General features: G+C 36.7%; 1 protein-coding gene across 1 annotated transcript in view; it reads right to left on the reverse strand.

The window, feature by feature from the left end:
- Positions 1-330: 330 nt before the first annotated feature.
- The window catches only part of LOC146004605 (sialate O-acetylesterase-like), a 67,485-nt gene continuing 46,877 nt past the window's right edge, over positions 331-20,938 (reverse strand). The window contains exons 10-13 of the mRNA XM_083143479.1: positions 10,277-10,428; positions 9,330-9,429; positions 6,829-6,912; positions 331-638 (exon numbers count right to left, since the gene is read on the reverse strand). Coding sequence (XP_082999605.1) covers positions 438-638; positions 6,829-6,912; positions 9,330-9,429; positions 10,277-10,428 — 537 coding nt within the window. The 3' untranslated portion in view covers positions 331-437. The remainder of the gene's footprint in view (positions 639-6,828; positions 6,913-9,329; positions 9,430-10,276; positions 10,429-20,938) is intronic.

Consider the following 20,938-nt stretch of genomic DNA (forward strand, 5'->3'; position numbering starts at 1 on the left):
AAGTTGGAAATAAGTTCATTTTGTTTTCTTATAAAGCATACTAGCAAGGGTTGGAACTTAACCACTATTTTCAATTTGTGCAGAAAACTCCTGCATCCATTTACTATATTCTAGAAGCCGAATACAATTTTTCTCCAATTTAAAGTGTATGTTGTCTCTGCCGGAAAAACTGTTGTTACAATGTTGTTCGTGTGACCGATTAAAGTATTTAAAATATTAAAATTAACCGTTTTGGGCATAAATAAAACACGGTAGAGCAAGTGTGAAATTATTATTGAAATAAGCAGAAAAAGAAAACTAGTTTCAAAACCATCACTAAAATTTTGGTAAAATGCTTTATTAACTATTAATGTGATCTGAAAGTACAATGCACTTCTGTCTTGCATTATTCATTACGTAAGTTACTATTTTTCAGTAGAAAATTCTATTGGGTATAATTACAAGTCCCAAATCCATGTAGGTGCTGGGAGTTCGTATTGGTCGTCGGCATAAATGGCGCATTGCTTGTAGTCGCAGGGGGTTATCCTCCACACGTACGCCAGTCTAGAAGCTGTGGGGCAGGAAGATATGTCCACCGTCACAGAGTTCTCTGTGTTAGAGGCAATGGGCACATCTTGCTCGTTGCCATCACAATAGACCTTAAATGAAAGCATACAAGTTGGTTAGGAAGATAATTTATGAGTTAACTATCTATTGTAAGTATAGATGGGAAATTACTTGAAAGATAAAAAAAATGCAAGCATTAAAAAGCTTACTGTAAAAATTATACTTAAAGATTCAATTTTCGCAGCATCGAATTAACGTTAAAAATGCCAAGAACGTTAGTAGAGTATTTGTGATGTTCCCGTCAATTACAATTTTACCCTAACTAATGTAATATTTAATGATTCAGTGTTAAAAATATATTTTAACTAGAATATTGTAAACGCTATGTTAATTTCTGATAGTGTAAAGTAAACATAAAAATACGTACTTTACAAAATAACAAGTGAAAGATGTAAAAATCATTTAAATTTACAAATTTTAGTATTTAGAAAAAATCTGCTTTAAATCCACTTTATACAAAGATAGGCTAATTGGGACTTAGCATACAGTTTATAGTGGCATCCAAATCACTATGTACTTGCACCAGGTATCAAACCAAGGACTCCTTTATTACAAAGCCATTGCGTTACCACGATGCCACTATTAACAAATTTAACGATGCTGCGGAAAAGTATATAAAATAATAATAATAATAATAATTCCTTTATTTAGCGGGCGAGGTTCAGCCGTAGGCTGCTCTACCACCTAACCCTTGTCATGAGCTACACAAGAAAATATAAGTATATATAATATAATATGAGAATATATGAATACAGATTGAAAGCTTGATTACAGTAAAGATAAATAAACGATTTCACATTACCTACAATTACGAATATTCTCATTACAGTAATATTAGTCATAAGATAATATAAATGTGAAAGAACAAAAATATTAAAACAAAATTACAGATGTAAAAAAATATAAATGTGAATGTTAACATAAGGTTGTCTTTAAGTAAATATTATTAATAATAATAATTTGAAGATAGTAATAAAAATTCCAATAGTTACAGTTATAGAATATGAGTGTTTTGTCGTTTGTTGAGTGCCAGTTCACTTCTAGTATGTGCTACTGTTCTGCTGCTGTTCCTGTAGAAGCATTTCTTTCAATTTAATTTTGAAACTCTTATTGAATTTTATAGATTTAATATTTGTTGGTAGTGCATTCCATGCTTTCGGGGCAGGTATAGAAAAGATGAGGTATATAGCGTAGTCTAATGGTGAGGAATGTCAAGTTCGTTTTGACGACGAATCCCGTATCTGTGAATAGTGTTGCGATTACATATTTTTTCAAATAAGTATGCAGGTTTACCTTCAGTTTACAGATCATGAATAAAAGATAGATAGTGCAGTAGCCTCCTGTTGGCCATTGTTAAAATATTATGTCTGTTTAAGATGGGAAGGAAGTGATCGCGTTTATCCAGGCCAAAAGTATATCTGATGCATGCATTTTGTGCGATTTGAATTATCCTACTGAGATTTTTTTCGCAAGTTTGGACCCATACAGAGTGTAACAATCATCAAATAGTGGATAAAATTAAAGATTGAACTAGTATAAGTTTACAATCTGCAGGTAGTTGATCTTGGAAACGGTAGAGGTATGCTTTTTTACATAGTGTATTGATGTGATCCGTCCAGTCCAATTTATCGTTAACAATCAAACCAAGATTTTTTGCTCAATTCTTACATGGAATGGTTTCACTAATAATTTTAAGTTCAATTGGTTCAACAATAGAATTTGTTTGCGATCGATCAATTCCAATGAGCATATAAAGTGATTTTCAGGATTTATCTTAAGTCCATTTGATGTACACCATGTGTAAATATTATTTAAATCGGTGTCGAGTGAGGAAATATGCCTACTACTTTCTAGTGAAAAATTACAGTTGTGTATCATCTGCATAGAAATGTGGTGTTGAAAATTTTATAATCTTATTTATGTCTGCGGTGTAGAGGGTGAAAAGGAGTGGTCCTGAAATTGATCCCTGCGAAACCCCTGGTTTTAAAACTACAGCTTCGGAGATCTGTGAGGGTGAATTTTGAAGGAATGTTCTGTGTCTTCTATTAAGTAAATAGGATTCACACCCAGATTGAACTGTAGGTAACAAGTTGTTACCTAAAGTTGCATAGCATATTAGTTGCGAAAATAATTTTTTTCTAGTACTTTAGAGATTACTGGCAATAGAATAATTATTTATATGAGTTAATGAAGTCAGTACAATCTTTAACATCTTAGTTTTTATGCAAACTGCTCCAACACTGTTTGATTTAATGTTATGTACTGCTTTGTGCACATCAATTTCGGTTACTTTGTAAAAACAAAATAATTTATCTTCATCGTTAAAGCTACTTCTTTCAAAGTACTCTATTTGTTGTTTTTTTAGTTGAGTGGGAATACTAGATAGATTGCTAATTTGCCCAAAATGATTATTAAGAGCATCGAGCTCGTGTGCTGTGTTCACAAGTGAGGATAAGTTCGTATTGACATTTTATTACTCAGCACGCCCCACTGCTTTAGTTCACGCCACGTTTCCTTCTTATTTAATTGAATAGCGCCAAATTTAAAAGAGAAATATGACTTCTTTTCCTGCCGGATAACGTAGTCGTAAAATTTCGGAGTTCTTTGTAGTGGTTCCAATCGCCAAAGATGTTCGTGCGTTTAAATTTCCTCAGAGCATTGTCTCGGATACGCATTAATAACTTGACATTAGGAATTATCCACGGAACGTGCTTCCATTTAACTCGGGTGGTTTTCATAGGTGCATGGCAATGAAATAAACGTATGATATTGGAGCTAAAAAAGTCTACTTTCTTATCAACGCTATCGAGTGAGTCCAGTGTTTCGCACTGAAAGTTTGTTATGTCTGCGGTAAAGTTGTTTATATCGAAAGAGGAGAAGCTTCTGTAATTCAAATATTTTCTCTCATTAGCAAGATTCTCATAAAGTAAGTCGATGTACTTGACACAATGATCCGATTTACCGATAGGCACTGTGACGTCGGTTGCATGCATTCTGGTAACCCAAGTAACCACTACCGTTGGGCCAACGTCGGTTTTTACGTTGGAAACGTTGGCTTTACGTTGGTTGGCAAATTAACGTTGGTCTTACGTTGGGCCAACGGTGGTTGCCAACGTTTGACCAACCATGGAAACGTGAGTCAAAATCAGTTTTATAAACAACTTTTTAATGCAAAGACAACTTTCAGGAGAATGCTGAAAATTCTAGAGTGTACAATAAGTGACAGTGTTTCTTTTCGAATATTTCAGTCACAGCATATACTGGAAATATATAATATATTTTTAATGAAAGTAGAAGCTATTTTTAACTTGCAGTCACACCTCAGTCCTTTTTCAGCCACCATTGATGAAAGATGTGTTGGGAATTGCTTATTGTTTGTCTCTTCTGCTGTAGCAGAACAAGGACATTCTTACAGGAATTATTGTGAAGGTGGTTAAGCAATGTTATGTGCAGACTAAATTCCGTGGAAAACTAAGCAAACTCTAGATGTTTTTTGTGCTACCACTTGAAGGTATGGTATGGTGCCTTGAAAACAATGATACCATGTGACTGAGAAAGTGCTGTGTATTTTTTCATAAATATCTTGAACTATTGTTTACATTTGGTCTCACAATAAATTATGTATATATCGGAAAACAAACCTATACATTCTTTAGTTTTCTGTACGTTGGGCCAACGTAGTAAAACCATACGTTGGCCCAACGTAAAAGCCAGACGTTGAGCCAACGTTGGAACCACGGCCAAAATTACCGTTGGCCAACGATTTGTTTTTGCGTTGGGCCAACTGTTGGCTAACCATTTTCAGTACGGTTGGCCCATCGTTGGTTACTTGGGAACATAATATCTAACAGAGTTTCGGTAGTTTCAGTTATGCGCGTTGGTTTTGTTACAACTTGTGATAGCCCGAAGGAAGATATTAACGATTTTAGAAACCGCGTTTCTGATTTATTTTGTTGTAAAAAATCGCAATTTAAATCACCGAGCAAGAAGAATCTATCGACCGACGGGTATATTTCAGATATCACCTCCTCGTGTACCGACAGTTTAGAGCACGCTAAATTCGGTTGCACATAAACAGCGCACATGCCAAGTCGCACATTTTTGTAATATACGTAATATGAAACTTAACGTTTTGACATCACCGGTGTTCACTCCAATCTCTATTTTATGTAGGTTTAACCCATAGTATTTGTAGTACACAATAATTCCACCTCCCCTCTTGTTACTTCTGCATTGTGTGATTACTTCGTAGCGCGGCAAGCTAAATGCAGACTGTGGTGTGGAATCGCTTATCCAACCTTCCGTGATTACACATACGTCTAAATCCAACTTACGCATTACATAATTTAATTCGTCCAATTTCGGAAAAAATATTACCTGCCTACGACGATTGGTCAATATATCTTATATCTTATATATAGGTCAATAACTGAGAGTCTGCGAAATTGATGTTTGGGGAGGTGCTGGGGGGAGGCACCGTGAGGAGGGACGGGGACTTTTGGGATTTTGCACTGCTAGTAGCGTTCTAATAACTGAGCCAAATTCAGATTTTACGGAATTATTCCCGACATGAAATCTTTATTGACTGGGCTAGAGCATACAACAGATGCCACACCATATCAAACGTAGTTTTACGAATTTCTAGCATCACTGACACTTAACAGTTAACACTATGATCACTGATTTAAACGTTGGTTACACACTTTTGCTATTGGAGGGGGGGGATGAAAAATAAAAATAATAAAAATAAAATAAATATAAAAAAGATAAAATATTTTAAAAAATTGATATACACACACACAGATAGTTGATAAATGATGTTGTTTAAAGTATCTTCTTTCTTTAACGGCTACGGATTGATGATTTGAGGTCGGTAGATAAAGATGAAGATGCACTATAGTTAATACACATTTGCACTTATTTAGTAAAAACACAAACTATTCATGAATGGGGGGGGGGGGGGTAGAGTACAGTCACAGTTCATTCAGTTCTCTCATGCGCGTAAAGGTGTTCTTTCTGCTGTTCTCCGTACGGACGATGATCCTTCCTTCCTCGGTGTAGCAGGTGCGGCCGAACTTGTCCTTGGCCGCACGTAGGATCTCTTGGCGTACGGCTGTGAGGGAATACGTGATGAATATGGAACTCCCAGCTTCCTTTAGTTTCCTCTTGGAGGCCCATACCAGGTGGCGGGTCCTATGTGACGCAAACTTGACGATGATGCATCGCCTTCCTTCCTGCAGGGCATTGGCTAAAGAGCGGTTCGGGGCTTGCCCAAGCGATGGCATCAGGCAATGCCCTCGCTTTTCACGTCCAGCTGTAGCGTCTTCTGCAGAACGTCAAGCACCTTTTCTTCTATGTTCTCCTTTCTTTTCTCTTGAATTCCATGGATCAGCAGACATTCTCTTCGTGAATATTGTTCCATGGCGTCGATCTTAACTTCATATTGTGCAATTCTATCCCGCAACGAGGCCAGTTCTTCTCCTTCTAAACTTCTCCTCCATTCTGGACTCCATCCTGGCAAGGGCTGCCTGCAGTTTGTTTATGGCTTCTGAGTTCTGTGGAGCATCGGTGGTGTTTACTCGCAATTCACTCTCCATTGCTACCTTGAAGGAGGCTAACTCGTGCCGCACTTCCTTTTCAAAGTTGTTGAGGCGATCCCTGAGTCCCTGGTCCTTTCCGGTGGAACGTGGCATGTTGAGTTGGTACGCCTGATTTCGAAAGCGAACGGGAGGATCTGTTTCGAATGGAAAACAGCCTAACTTGTGTCTTCTCTTCTTTGATTCTATCCTCCTAACAATGGATGAGCGTATTTTTGTGTTCTATACACACTTATTCAACTTTTGTTTTTGTGAACAAGAGTCCAGCTACCTAATATCCAGCAAATAACAACGTAAAACCCGGAGCCGATGTAAACGTTACTAACTGTCGGGCGCCATTTTTATTCCCTACATTCTAGATACGACTCTCAATTAGACCTATAGCCTGAATTATGTTTCGGGGTGGGGGACATTCCTTATCAGCACACGCCATTTAAATGCGAAGAAGTGGGGGAGAAGCCCTGAAGTTTAATTTCTCTGTATGTTACAACTTATTATACAAGATGTTTAGTCCTGCTAAGGAAGTAAAATTAATTACCACTATACACTCTTTAAATAGGATATTTGTAGGATTTCGGGGGGCTGAAGTAACATGATTTCTAAGTACGTAAAGATATTCACTTACCAAAAATCCATCATTGTTCTGTACTCGAATATCGCTGTCGTACGTCAGAATAATATTGTTGCCCTCTTTCTGGATATTGTTTACCTGCAGAGGACAGATTCAGCACTGTTAATAATTCTTAGTAAAAACAAGGCATACACATCATTTAAGTTTTAGCTTACAGCAGCAAATTGTTAGAGTTTCGCTTCTTTTACGGATGACAAAATTTTTCCGTGCTTTCATTATGATGTTATCTTAAACTATTAAATCATGTGGATTTGAATATGAAGGTCAGGATAACTACACATATTTAAAGAGGACGTACCATTCTATCTTCTAATTGGGTCATGTACTTCAGCTCTGCAAGAATCTTGTTGTTTAGGAGGATTTATGAGATTTTGTTATAAATTACTTCCATTATAATTACTACTACTAATACTACTGCTGCCACCACTATAATTCCCTATTTGGGGAGAAAAGAAGTTTTTATTACCGCCAACACATGTTCCATTGATACCATCATTTACTTTCTTTTGGGGGATATGACACCACGGATTTCGGTTCTGCACAGAAAAGTATTTCAGACATTGAAACAACAACAAAAATTGCAAGTTTCACCACATTACCATGAGACTAGGGGGTATACATTCATGTTAAATGTATGAGGATAAATTTAGCATCGAAAAGACCCTAAATTGGACCTTGATGAAACATTTGAGGAGTTTGTTGGGAAAGATTTGAGAAAGTTTTATGAGTGTTTAGGGGAGTGTGGATACATCACTGATAAACATTTATCGTATGAGTAAGTACAGGAAGGTACAGTGGGATGCACAAATGTTGTCCAGCAAATTGTCCATGATCAATTTCCTTAAATTTTCTCTTGCTCACTGTATGTATTAAGTAATGGACGAGTAACTGGTGCAGACATTGTTATCAACTTGTTGAAGAATTGTTTCAATTTTCATTGCGTAAAATACAGAGAATGAACAGAGTGATGGACAACATGCTTTGTAATACTTATGCATTCCACTGTACTGATACATTGTGGTCAGAACAGCTTTTGGGGAAATACGAGTTTTATGAACACCTGCATCACTTTCCCCCATCCGTCCTAGTTAAGATTTAAGTAACAATTATTCAATATTCACAAATATCTATTGATTTCCATTGGTTAGTACTCCCTCTGTCTCATAATTATAGTCCGGTATGCCAAAATGGTGACTTTTTATTTATGTTCTTTTGGATACTTGATCGGCAAATTTGTACTGTTCCTTGAGTAATAACGTTGTATGGTTCATTCCCGTGTTTAATTTTCTTCTTCTGTATACACCAATGTCACAGTTTGCCTATCGGACAAACATTATGAGACAACAAACAAAAGTGTGCCGGACAATAATTTTGGGACAGAGAGGGTAGTTACTAAAAGTTGTATTGAAACTTGAAAACTTTAAAATCTTATTCACACATAATATAGCTATATTGGTCCCTTACGATTGTCACCAGTGTGTATAGTAGTTCTGATATTGAACGAGAAAACATAGTGTGTTATTAATGTATACAAGTTCATTCTAATTGTATTAAGAGTGTGTGGCTATATTAACTTTGACGGTAGATCTTAAATGACTGTCCGTGCTTTAGCATGATGCAACACAAGCAGCATGATTCCTGTATGCCTTCGAAGGTTCTGTCAATTTACACTGCCATGCTACTACTGTTAAAAAAGTTGCCTTTACCGTTAATAAAATATTAACTCGATTGCAGTTAAAACTATATAATTTTAATGATTCATGTTTAATAAATATATTTAAACTCACAATTGTAATTTATACATTATAAATTATTTGAATTTAAAAAAACAGTCGAGTCCAGTGTTTGTGAATTAATAGGCACACTGTTACATTTTAACAGCAAAATATTGTAACTTCTAGTCACTGGTGTACAAGGAGGAAGCTAATGACATTACAGCCACACCCGGAAATTTTGAGAATATCAACATTTTCAATTAAAAGCAGTGAAAATCAAAATGGTATATTGTATATTGATTTGTGCCCCCTTTTAAAATGCCCCCCAATTGTCTTTTTGAATGTGGAAAGTTCTAAATATATGATATATCTTATGGTGTATGCCAACCCCCTAGAATGCGGCAATGTACTATCCACCTTCACAATTCTAGCCCCCAACAAAAAACTCCTACGTCAGCCAGTGCTCTTAACAGTGTGCTTGTTGTCCTTAAACTTGTTTTCGTGACTTTCCTTGTTATATAAAAGAGCACCTCAATTATCTATGTAGTTAAAAATTATTTAAGTTAAAACAGAAAACAAAATTCGAAATGAGTTAAAGTTTGGAAGGTTCACAGTTAGTATTTATGGATTATGTGTATCACGTATAAAACAAAATTACACTTTGTACCCTCAACGTAGGGGACCGGAGAAGGGACTTAGAATTGCACACTTAAACAATACTTAGTGGTTAGAAATGAGTAACAGAAATAGAATGTTTTTGTACTGCAATCATAATCTTACTTGTGGTCCGTGCGTAGGATACTGGGTCATCTGATACACAACATTTAGGGCAGCCATGCTCAGTCTGTCTGCCACCGTCTGCTTGTCTCTCGGGTGAATGCTAAAATGGATTTAGAAATTAAGAGAAACCAAATAGTTTTATTTCACCTGTATAAATACAAATACATGAAAATGTGTATGCAGTGTTCGTCAATATTTAAATTGATATTTCAAGCAAAGGTAAAATGAAATTAGATGCAGGATATTCAATATTACTCTTCATTTTCATTTTAATATTGGGAAATATAGGTAAATATATAATAAATTATGGATATTAAATTTATCATGTTAATGCATTAGTATTTTAAATTATTCCCATATGCGTTAAAAGTTCTTGAAAAAGTCAAATAGAAGAACGAGAGAAGTTTTCTGAATACAAGAACATGTAACATCTTTTCAATTCAGAATTGAATTGTTTCTATGAATGTGATAGGTGAGTCTTGAAATGATAATGAGATTATACACCGGGAAACATGTAAACAAATATTTTGCAAATGAATATACGTATATAAAGGAGAGACTGCATAATATATAATTTCCAGTATTATCTTCAAAGCTATTTCATGACTGAAAAACACTGGTGTTGAAGCAACAGTGGTCCAAGGAGGTTCACAACACATTTTGGTCAGTGGCGTTAAAATATTGTCGATTACAACCATTTATCTATGTTATTCTAAAACCACTGATGTTTAACCTTTGTCTGTGGTTTAACGTTGTTAAAAATGTAGTTTCGGCCTTCTGGGACCATTGTGTGTGTTGCTTTAACACTGAATTGTGTAGCAAGGATTAAGGTAAATATCTTATGTTAAGGTTAAGTAAAACTTAGTGTTCGGTAGCTACTGATTAGGCTCACAGGAAACGAATTTGCAGAACTAAATGAATCTGTTAAGAGCGACTGAAGTACTTACGACCCACTGGGAGAGTTGTCGTCCGGAAGATCAAAGGCGGCCGCCATGAAGGACTCTGGCATGACAGGATTGGGTACGTAGCCATAGTCAGCAGTCTGTGCCCAACGGAGGAAAGACCAGCTATCCGAAGCATCGTGCGTGTTTGGCGCCAGCTGCCAAAATAAACAGAACGTAAGAATTACTAATACAAAAAAAAACAACATGTGTATAAATAATAATGAACATAAACACTATTAAATTTTATACATGACAACGTTTGGTGGCCAGGAAATATCACCGATGATGAGAATTATAGTCGTGCACCTTGTCCTTGTTTACGAGCTAGAAGGCTTATGCTGGTACAATTCACGCCAAGATCTTGAGTCAGATTAGTAGAACTGACAATGAAGAGTAAATTTGCCTCTGTACGCATCCAAGCAGAATTGGGAGACTTCTTTGAAGTAATGCAAGTAGATGTACTGACCCATCTCATCTTCAATGTGGTGTAGGAATACATTATCGGGCAGCTACGAATTGATATCGGAGGCACTCTACAATACAAATCCACAGAAATAGTTGGATATGCAGACGATATTAACATTATTGGTAGATCACTAAGAAAAGTAAAGGAAGTCTCTAAGAACCTGAATGAGAAAGGCAAGAAAGTTGAACGAAAATTTAACAAAAATAAGACAAAGATACTGATCCAGTCAAGGAAAGAAGAAACTGTGAACGGAACATGGTAATACAAAACTTTAACATCGAAATGATCAACAAGGAAAGTGTGTTTTCCAAAGGTCTCCAACTTCCCTGAAAGGGCAGGCTGTAAAAATCATTAGCAGCATATCCTACAAATACATCTGTTTGTGTTCAACCAGCAAGAAGCAGGAAAATGAGATAGAAATACATTGCTTAGGGTTCCTCATACCTGAGCACTAACCTGGCTGATAAAAATGAAGAAATAGCAGAAATACATGCACGTATTCAAACAGCAAATAAGGCCTACTTCTCGATATTACCTTTAATCAGATGTAGAGATGTCATTTGGAGAGATCAAGTGATGCTATACAAAACACTCACTCGTAGTATTGTAGTATATGGATGTGAATCATGGACTCTTACGGAACAAGCCGCTAACAAACTGGACTCATTTGAGCGTAAAATCCTCCGAAGGATCTTTGGACCAATTCAGTCACAAGGAGTGTAGAGAATTAGATACAATGACGAAATTTACAAACTATATAAGGAAGTAAAACGACTGAACTGGGCTAGCCATGTAGCTAGGACCCCAAAGAAGATGCTAGGAGGAAACATGGAGGAAGAAGGTCTGCAGGAAGACCAAGGATTAGATGGGAGGAGAGTATCCGGAAGGACACAGACTCCATCCTTCACATTAGAAATTGGAGAATAGCAGCCCAAGACAGGACCTTCTGGAGGAAGAAAGTTGGGGAGGCCATGGCCCGAAAACGAGCTGAAGCGCCATAGGTAACAAACATTTCCCGCCAAGAAATTGTTTCTTGTCTTCAGGCCATTTTTGCCAAACGTATAATTCGTCCAAACATGACGATTGGCAGTACTGTTCACAACTCTTTCTAAAGAGCAAGCAATATCAATGAGTTTTTCAAGCCCTTGGAAAACAAATTATTTTTCTCTCGCCATCTAAAATACTTCCTGACCTCCCCGATGATGTGATGGTGAAGTGGTAACCAGTGATGTGCGGTGATGTCGACAATTGGGGTAGCAATCAGTGGCGTGCCCAAAGGAGGTTGGTGTAGGTCATAATCCCCCTCCCCCTTTAGGGCCCAGTATTCCTAAAAATAGATCGTCAAAGAAAGGAAGGGATTGCAAAATGAGGAAGGGCTACTGAAAACAAGCACACGTTAATGCCACCCACTTTCGAAAATCCAAAACCTGTTGATTTGACTATTAAGCCAGAGATCCCGGGTTCGAACCCCGACCTGGGCATGGTGTTTGCCCCTTCATCAATTTTATCGTATCATCTTGACGATTAGCCAAATGTGTAGGAAAAGCGAAATAAAACAAACCAAATCAAACAATCAATAAATGATTTGATTTCATTTATGCTACTTAGCGTCGCGGACACATTTGGTTAATCGCGAAGATGATACATGTAGACAAACACAAATAACACCCATGCCGAGGTCGGGGTTCGAACCCGGAACTCCTGGTGTCTTACCGTGCAGTGAAAACTACTTTCCCCGAGGTTGGTTTATTTGGTGTTTTAAGTCCACTTTAAATACATAAAAGCTAATCAGGAATGGACATACAGTTTAAAGTAGGATCCGAACCACTATGTGCCTCCACCGGGTACAGATCCGGGGCCCCTTGCACTCCTCCACAGAGGTCGGCCGACAACAAAGATGAGTGGAAAGCTCTAACTATTCGGATACGTGAGTATCGGTAAAGCAAACTGCGTATTTACTCAGTGTATGACCATTTCCTGTCGTACAGGGTTTTGTGTATCGCACATGCATGTTTCTTTATGTACCAGAGTCAAGCAAAGGAAATAGTTCGGTACAAAGACTGCGACGTGCAAAGTTGCTTCTAGATGTTGCTTGCGCGTTTGCCGAAATGTCATTGTATGTTGTATGAAAGCGAGCTATTACATATATCTTACTTAAACTGTATTTTTTATTGTATAACCCGAAATGTGTTTGATAGCTTCAGGCAGTGTGGTTATAAGTGGTACGTATATTTCAATTTGATTTTTGAAACACCATATTTGTATATAATTAAAGTTTTTCAAAAAATATGCATTGCTTGGTTTCCCTAATTACTCCATATCACGATCTCGTTACTGAAGGATCCGGGCTCGAGCCCTGGCAGTAGTATGATTTGTACTACAACCAGCTCACTTATAGCGTAGAAAAGAAGAGGTCATTTGATTAAACAGCCCGATTTGCCCACACTTAAAATGATGCCAAGATGCCCATATTCAACAATTCTTCAAGTGTGATATGCTCTTAATTCTAAGAATTTTGAATCCTAGTGTAGAAAAGAAGAGTTCATATGCCCCGATTTGCCCACACTTAAAATTATGTCAAGAGGGGGCATATAGCCCAATCGGCCATGTGTGTACATATTTAAATCTAAAGAATTTTGAATTCTAGTGTAGAAAAGAAGAACTCCCTTCAGACAGATTTGCCCATGTGTGTAATAGCTACATCTCTCAGTTTGTTGTCCATAAACTTGTCAAAAATATGCCCCCCTTGATATTGTTTTGGCTACACTTAAAACTAGGTCAAAAATGCTCATAAGAGCTTTTGCTTACACAATAATATAATGTAATATATGCTTAAATACTTGTTGTTGTTATGTTAATATGTTACCTGGAATATGCTCAATATTTTAATTGGACACCAGCCTCAATTTGCATATCTAGTAATAAGACAATGCATTGTGCAAAAATCTTCTAGAATTGTTCTGTGACTCTCTCATTTCTTACATCATAAACATATGATTTTTCACCTATGAGAATAACACTACATATGGTGTCATCAGGGAGTGTATCGTGGAATTCACAGATAATTTTAATGTTTGTCCTGTCATTAACCACAACTTGTTTCCTTTTTGAAGTGTTGATGACAAACATGGGTCTCTGTGCTTTGAATTCATCTGGTGTGTAATACATGTCAGTATTGCCAGTAGTGACCCTTTTGTATGCTGTAAATGCTTCATATAATTTAAGAAAATCATCCTTGGACATGTCTAAATTATAATTTTCTCTAGGAAATACATCATTTCTGCCATTTTTAAGATATATGTTCTTGATGTTGCAGTTATCAAATCTACTTGAATTTTTTTCCTGATTATTGTGTCTTCCAGTCTGAAACAGCACCACCACAAAATCCGGCATGTCATATTGTATACTGGAGAATGAATTTGTAGCATCAAACTCATAATAAGTACCAGCGGCAGGCTTCTGTACACATTGATATGTATAAAATTGTAAAGGAATCTGTGGATTTTTTATTATATCTGCTTTGTATTTAAGAGCATAACTGGCTTCATATTCAACAACTGGGATTCTTAGCTCCATAGTCTGAATAATGCACTTGCCCTCATCAGGTAGGGTATTAGGCAGAGCTTCCCCTGTAGAATTTAATGTACTGTACCTCATCAAAGCATTATTATCATTGGCAGCTCTTCTAAATGTGATTCTTAAACCACCCTTCCACATAATATCTTTGTAATCTGAGAAGAATCCTGGCAACAGGCGCATAGGGAACAGCACTGTGTGGCTCTTAGATATTATCTTTTCACCAGCCTCAAATCCACCTATTTTGTAGTAAGAAGCCTCGGTTTTAGATAATTTTAGTGTGGCCAAAGCTGTGGAGGTAATGCCGGGATAATCCACTCTGTTTATAACAACACCATGCTTTCTGATCTCAATTTCAGAGAACAGATGCGGCACAAAATTATCTTCCAATCTTATATTTGAATTTGCCGGATAATCTGTTCCATCGAGCTTTACAACATCAAATTTGATGTATAGATCTGCTCTGTGGGGGTGTATAAAGCCATCCCCTACATCAAGATCAACCTCAATTTCTGTGTTGGGTTGATTTAAATTTGCAAATGTCCTCCTGTTTGGGGGGAATGATTGTAGCTCATAACTCTCAATATTTTCCATTTTTTTGTATGTATTTTTATTTAAATATTAATCTCTATGATTGCAGTTGTTGTGGCTCCAGCAAAATCAACTAATTCTTCTTTTTCATTAGTGACCATCAATTCAATATAATCTATTCTATTATGGCACACAGGAAAATATAATGTTGGGGATGGAGTGTAGATGATGGGCTCCATAAATTCAGAATTAGGTTTAAATGTTGCAATGATGCCAGTTTGTTTGTGAGTGCCTATGCCATTTGATTTGGTGATCATACCCTCAGCCACATTACGGTGAATATTCAGAGTCTCTATGGCTAAGAATTTAGGTATATTAATAGCAGTGTGTTTGATGGCCGGTTCAAGTTTTGTGTTGTTCTCAAAGCCTAACAGCTCTCCTATAGTACCCAGATCCACTGTTTCTGTAGCAGATACAATCTCTACTCTGTGAGTGACAGAATTTTGAGTTAATGCTATACCTCTGGGTAATTGAGCATTTAGAGTGGACAGATTATATTGCCCTGGAGTGATGACAATTTTTTGATCCCGTACTGCAATTTTGTTGTTGTGGTGTGTAATATTAGGGATCAAGTACATGCCATAAAATGCTCTGAGAGCTATTGTTTTGGGATACACTATATTATCATGTAATTTGAGTTTCAATATTGAATTTTGGCTGGTGAGATGGAATACCGCCATGATGTTGCAGATACCACAAGGCTTTTAGAAAATCTTCAATTGATGGTTTATTTATTTGAGACATATATCTAAGAACAGATAAACACAAATGTCCACAATTAACATCTTTGAAATTTTGAACACGGGCATCATTGTAATAAAGATTAGCTGATTTTAGATATTTTATTCAATTTTCAGGTGGTACACCTCCAAATGAATCAAACACAAATGCCTCATTGCTTAAATATTTAAGATAACAAATCCAGTGAGTGCCCTGATTTTTGTACTTATCCAAATTAACAATGCCACACTCTTTGTTGAGTGGTTGTTCTGGTAAAGAATCAGACATGTACACATCTCTAAAATTTTTGATGCCCAGTGGCTTGATTAAAGCTTCAATATCTTGGTTTGTAAGCGGCTCTTGTTTTATTAAACTTATTCATGGCTCTCTTAACACCTTTGCCTTGTTTCTCCATGGCCAGGTTATGGCGCTTTATTTCATCTAATTCTGCCTTATTTTTCTTGGCATCTATTACTGTTTTTGCTATGGCAGCTGATCCCCCAGCCAAGCTCCCAACAGCCCCAAGTGCTGCTAAGATGGCCGGGATAGTAAATATGAAACCCCCCACATGTGATTTTTTCCTGGATTGCTGTAATTTTTTTAATTGGGGGGTACTAAGCAACAATTTCATACCATGGCCCTTTGCAAGACAAGAGCTTTTTTTCTTGCGCTGCTTTTTGATTAAAAGGCTATCAATAGTTTTAAGAGATTTAAGACCTGCATAAGGTATTTGATACATAACACCCTTGGCCTTCATTGTAGGTTTATTATATATATATATTCACAGCCCCCATCCCAGTTTTTGCTTGGTGTTCATAGCTATGGTGGTTCCCAATGCTGCTATTTTTTCACTCAAAGAAGCATCTTTGCTTACAAATCTATCAAATGCAGCCTCTTCTAATTTCTTGTCTGCAACATGTCTCTTGTCAAGATCAGAATGTGTGTTGTATGCTATGTCATGGTCTCTGCAAGCAGCATCTAGGGGATTAACACCAGGATCACCTCTGTTTAATCTATGGTCCAATTTTGTGCCTGGACCACAATACTGATAGCCTGGAATGTGTAGTTCAAATGGCAGCTTGTTTATAATGTCATTAACCAACCCCCGACCCTCAGAAATATTCCAAAATTTAGGTGGTAGAGTATTAATAATTTTTATAAGATATCCAATCCCCTTAGTGTCATTCACTATAAAATTAGACAATTTTGTGCTTATCATGTCCATAATTCCAACCTTTTCATTGTAAAAATTGTGGTTGCCAGCATTTTCCTCCCCAGCTATCACCAATAACCTATCTACAAGTTTCCTGACATCATCAACCCAGACAAATTCTTTAGGCAGGGTGTTGTATTGTTTGATTCCACTGCCAGTCTTGATTTGTGACCATATGGGCTTGATTAAATTGTTGTATTTTGCTCCACTGCTAGACTTGACTCTTTTTTGTGTGGGATCATTGTTCTGGTAGAGGGCATCTGATTTTATTAATATTTCTTTGTAGTGCTCATAATCTTGATCTGTATAGGTGCCAGGCCTTTTCCTAGTCATCAATTCCCACAATCCAGGTGTGCCGGGATATTTAACAAAACCACCTCTTTGTCCAAGATGAGATTCTGAATATACAATCAGATCATCTCCCATAAATGTTACTCTGAAATTGCCAATTCTATGTATGATGCTACCATCACGCTCTGTGTCAGCATATAAGCCAAAGACCTCATCTTTGTTGTCTTTGGGTGTGCTTAAATATTTTTGAGCAAGAAGACCCAATTCAATAGGATCCAGAGTAGCTTCAATTCTTCGAGGAGCAACAGGACTAGGTGTATAAATACTGGAAAGTGGGGTGATTGGATAATCTAATATGTTCCTTGCAGCTACAGGTACAAGCTCTGTGATCAAATTTTGATTTTGCTCTGTAACAGTTTTGATATTTTTACCTAATTCACTAATAGCATCAATAATAGGCTGTTCTGTTTGTTTGTGTTGTTCATAAATTCCTCGGTTCTGTGATTTCCATCCCTTAAATCTTTTTACAAGATAATCTCTTAATTTAAGATCATCAATGATTGGCCTTTTCATGGTTATTTATATATGTTTCAATGTCTAGAAAATTGTTGATTTTATTTCTATATTTGCCACTATTGGGTTTTCTTGTCATATCAATTGTGACAAACCCATAACTGTCCTGGTTCCAGCACCTACTGCAAAACTTGGAAAAATCATTGTAGCTCAAGTCTCCACCTACATATTCATCATGTATGTGTTTGAGGTTGGTATGATCTTGATGAAACACACATATAAAATTGCTGTTGTCTCGGATCAGCTGCTTCGGTATTTTAGAAAAAGTCTGTGCCAGGTAGAAACAATCAATGGTTTTGTGTCGACCCTGTGTAAAGAAATTTCTAACCTTGTTTTGATTATCCAGTATAATGTCATCAAACACAACTACATAGTTATCGAGACATTCATGGAGTGGCTTAACATCTGATTCAAAAGTGGCAATATCCATTCCATCATATAGCTTCATCAGCTGCTGATATTTTAATTGTTCCAAGCTCTTAGAGAAGACATACAAGTGCCTGTCTTTCCAGTCTAACCAGTTGGGTGCCAATAAAAAATTATCAATCATTAGTGTAGTTTTACCACAAGCCGATGGCCCAACAATAAGACATCTAATATTTTCAGGCAGCAACTTGCCATTTCTCTTAATCTGCTGTTCAGGTTCTGGCAGCCTTTTTATAACATCCCAAGTGCTCATATTATCACTTTGTCTGCATCGATCCAGCTGTGTTCTGGAAGTCCTAGCCATTTGACAAATAACTTGTTGCCTTTTCTGCGGATGATTTTTTCTATGAGATATGTGTCAGGCTGTTTAGTTTTGCTGAGTTCTTCTTCATAGAACCGGCCTTTGAGAATTTCTCCTCGGTGGTCTTTTATTATATATGTGTTAAGGGTCCCAGGTTTAATTTGAACCACTGTAAATAATTCAGTGCTCCAGTTTCTTGTAAAGCCTCTTTTGAATAAGTGCTTATATTTGCTGATTCTTACTTGATCACCCATCTTGTATTTGGCCTTTCTTGTTGTTGGCTGGTATCTAGGATAATAAACAGTCCTGATCAATTTTTGCTCATCAGATGAAGTTGCTTCAGAGGGTTTCATGTTGATTGTGGAATGGACCGAGTTGTTATATTTATGTAGAAGTTCTGGAAGAATATTAAGCCATTTATAATTACCTTGAAGTGTAAATTGTTTATACATAAGATTTTTTAGGGTTTTGTTGAATCTCTCTACAATTGAGGCTTTGAGATCACTGTAACTCGAATAATGTTGTATTGACTGGCTTTTAATAAATTGTTGGAACACAGAATTATAAAATTATTTGCCATTATCTGTTTGCAAATAGCGCGGTGATCTTCCACTCTGATTGATGATTGTTCTGATGGCTTCTGTAACACATTTAACAGTCTTGGATTTGAGTGGCACAGCCCAGGCAAATTTTGAAAATGTGTCTATTACAGTGAGTAGATACTTGTAGCCCTTGTTGATTTTGTCTAACTTTTTCAGCTCTCCACTTGCCATCTCAATGAAGTCGCTCTGCCATAAATGATCTATGCCTTTTGTGACTACTGGCAGTCTCTTATAATTATGTCTGGCTTGTCTGTGTAATTCATCAACAATAATTTGTCTAGACATAATATGAAAACAAGAATATTGCAACTATGGGGTGTTCAGCAGCTGATACTACAGCCACATTTTGCATAGCATTTTGGAGCAGGGCTATATCTGCCTGAGTGGGTGTTGATTGTTGTAAAATTTCAAGTTTTGTTTGGATATCATCGATCAAGTGATGAAAATGAGATAGCTCAGATTCAGTGTTGAGGTTTTCAAGCTTTGTGATCTGTTGCTGGACACTGACAAGTGTGTCTACAATACCAGGCAGGCGGGATTCTAGAGATTCTTGTACATTTGTCAAATCACTTTGCACTGCTGCTATTGTACCCTCAAGATGGGTTATGGTACTTTGAATTTTTCCAAAATCTTCATATGTTTCAAGTTGCAGCTTAATGTTGGCAACACTCCGAGTTATTGCACTCAAAGCATCAGAAGATGGCAAGTTGTTCATAAAATTTTCAAGTGTCTCAATTTTTTCTTTAACCTCGGCTATGGCATTGTTCAAGGGGTCCAGATTAGGTATCTGTAATGATTGAATCTGTTCTTTTAGAGTGGAAATCACTAGATCAAAATCTTCTTGTGATTTTATGCTTTTGACAATTGTTTGGAGCTGTGTCTGGACATTATTTATCTGCTCTTCCAATTGCTGTTTCAATTGCTCAGAGTTGGTGGCCTGGGTCTTAAATTTGGCTTGAAGAGCTGCTACAGCTTCTTCTAAACTTTGAAAATTATCTAATGTGGCCAAGTCAGTATATTTTTGAAGCAGCAATTTGAGTTCAGAATCAATTTTAAGAAGAGGGTCCATGCATTGTGATTGTAAATTTGTAATTTCTAGTTGAAGACTGGCATTGAGTGTGGTTTGTAAAGCTTGTAAATCACTTCTTAATTTCTTGACTCTGACATCAAGCATCAGAATCTCATCACTGTGATCTTCATGCCTTGTATGGCCAAATATATCATTAGGCATTTTGTTTTAGTGGTTATTTATTATTGAATATCTGATTCTTAATTCTATAAAAAAAGGTATAAGCTTGTCATATGATCCCGGGACCTCATATATAAAAGCAGTCACCAGCAGAAACAGTATATACAGTGCCAGAAATCATGTTTGAGTGCTTAATTCTATAAATATTTTTCCCTACTGAAATCTTGACATTACCCTCAGGGGTTGTAATAAATTGCAATTGACCACCTACAGGTAATTGGTAATGATTTAAATTATTGTTAAATATGTACAATATTTTACCTGTTTCATCATCAACATCTGTAAGTATGCTGTTCAGATGAATAATTAACAAAGCACTTAGTTTAGATATCATATCAGAAGAGGGTTGTGGTGTTGGCAGGTCCATAATAGCCTGTTTTTTGAACCCAAATAAGTTCATAGGCATGTTTATTTATTTCAAATCATGCTCTGTAATTGGGCATTGATTACCACTTTTCAAATCACAATGACCCCATGGTAGAGTATGTATGCCACATGATAAAATGCATCTCTTATCATCATGTGGGTCCAGAGCCACTTTTCTTACAATATTGCTAGTCAACAAGTGATCCACACTCTGAATTCTGGATTCTGATGTTCTGATTGTGCTACATGATTTGAGACAATTTTTTTAATCTTCAAATTCAAGCTCTTTGT

The sequence above is a fragment of the Lepisma saccharinum genome, chromosome 22 (assembly GCF_977018435.1).
Source record: "Lepisma saccharinum chromosome 22, izLepSacc3.1, whole genome shotgun sequence".
Taxonomy (NCBI): Eukaryota; Metazoa; Arthropoda; class Insecta; order Zygentoma; family Lepismatidae; genus Lepisma; species Lepisma saccharinum.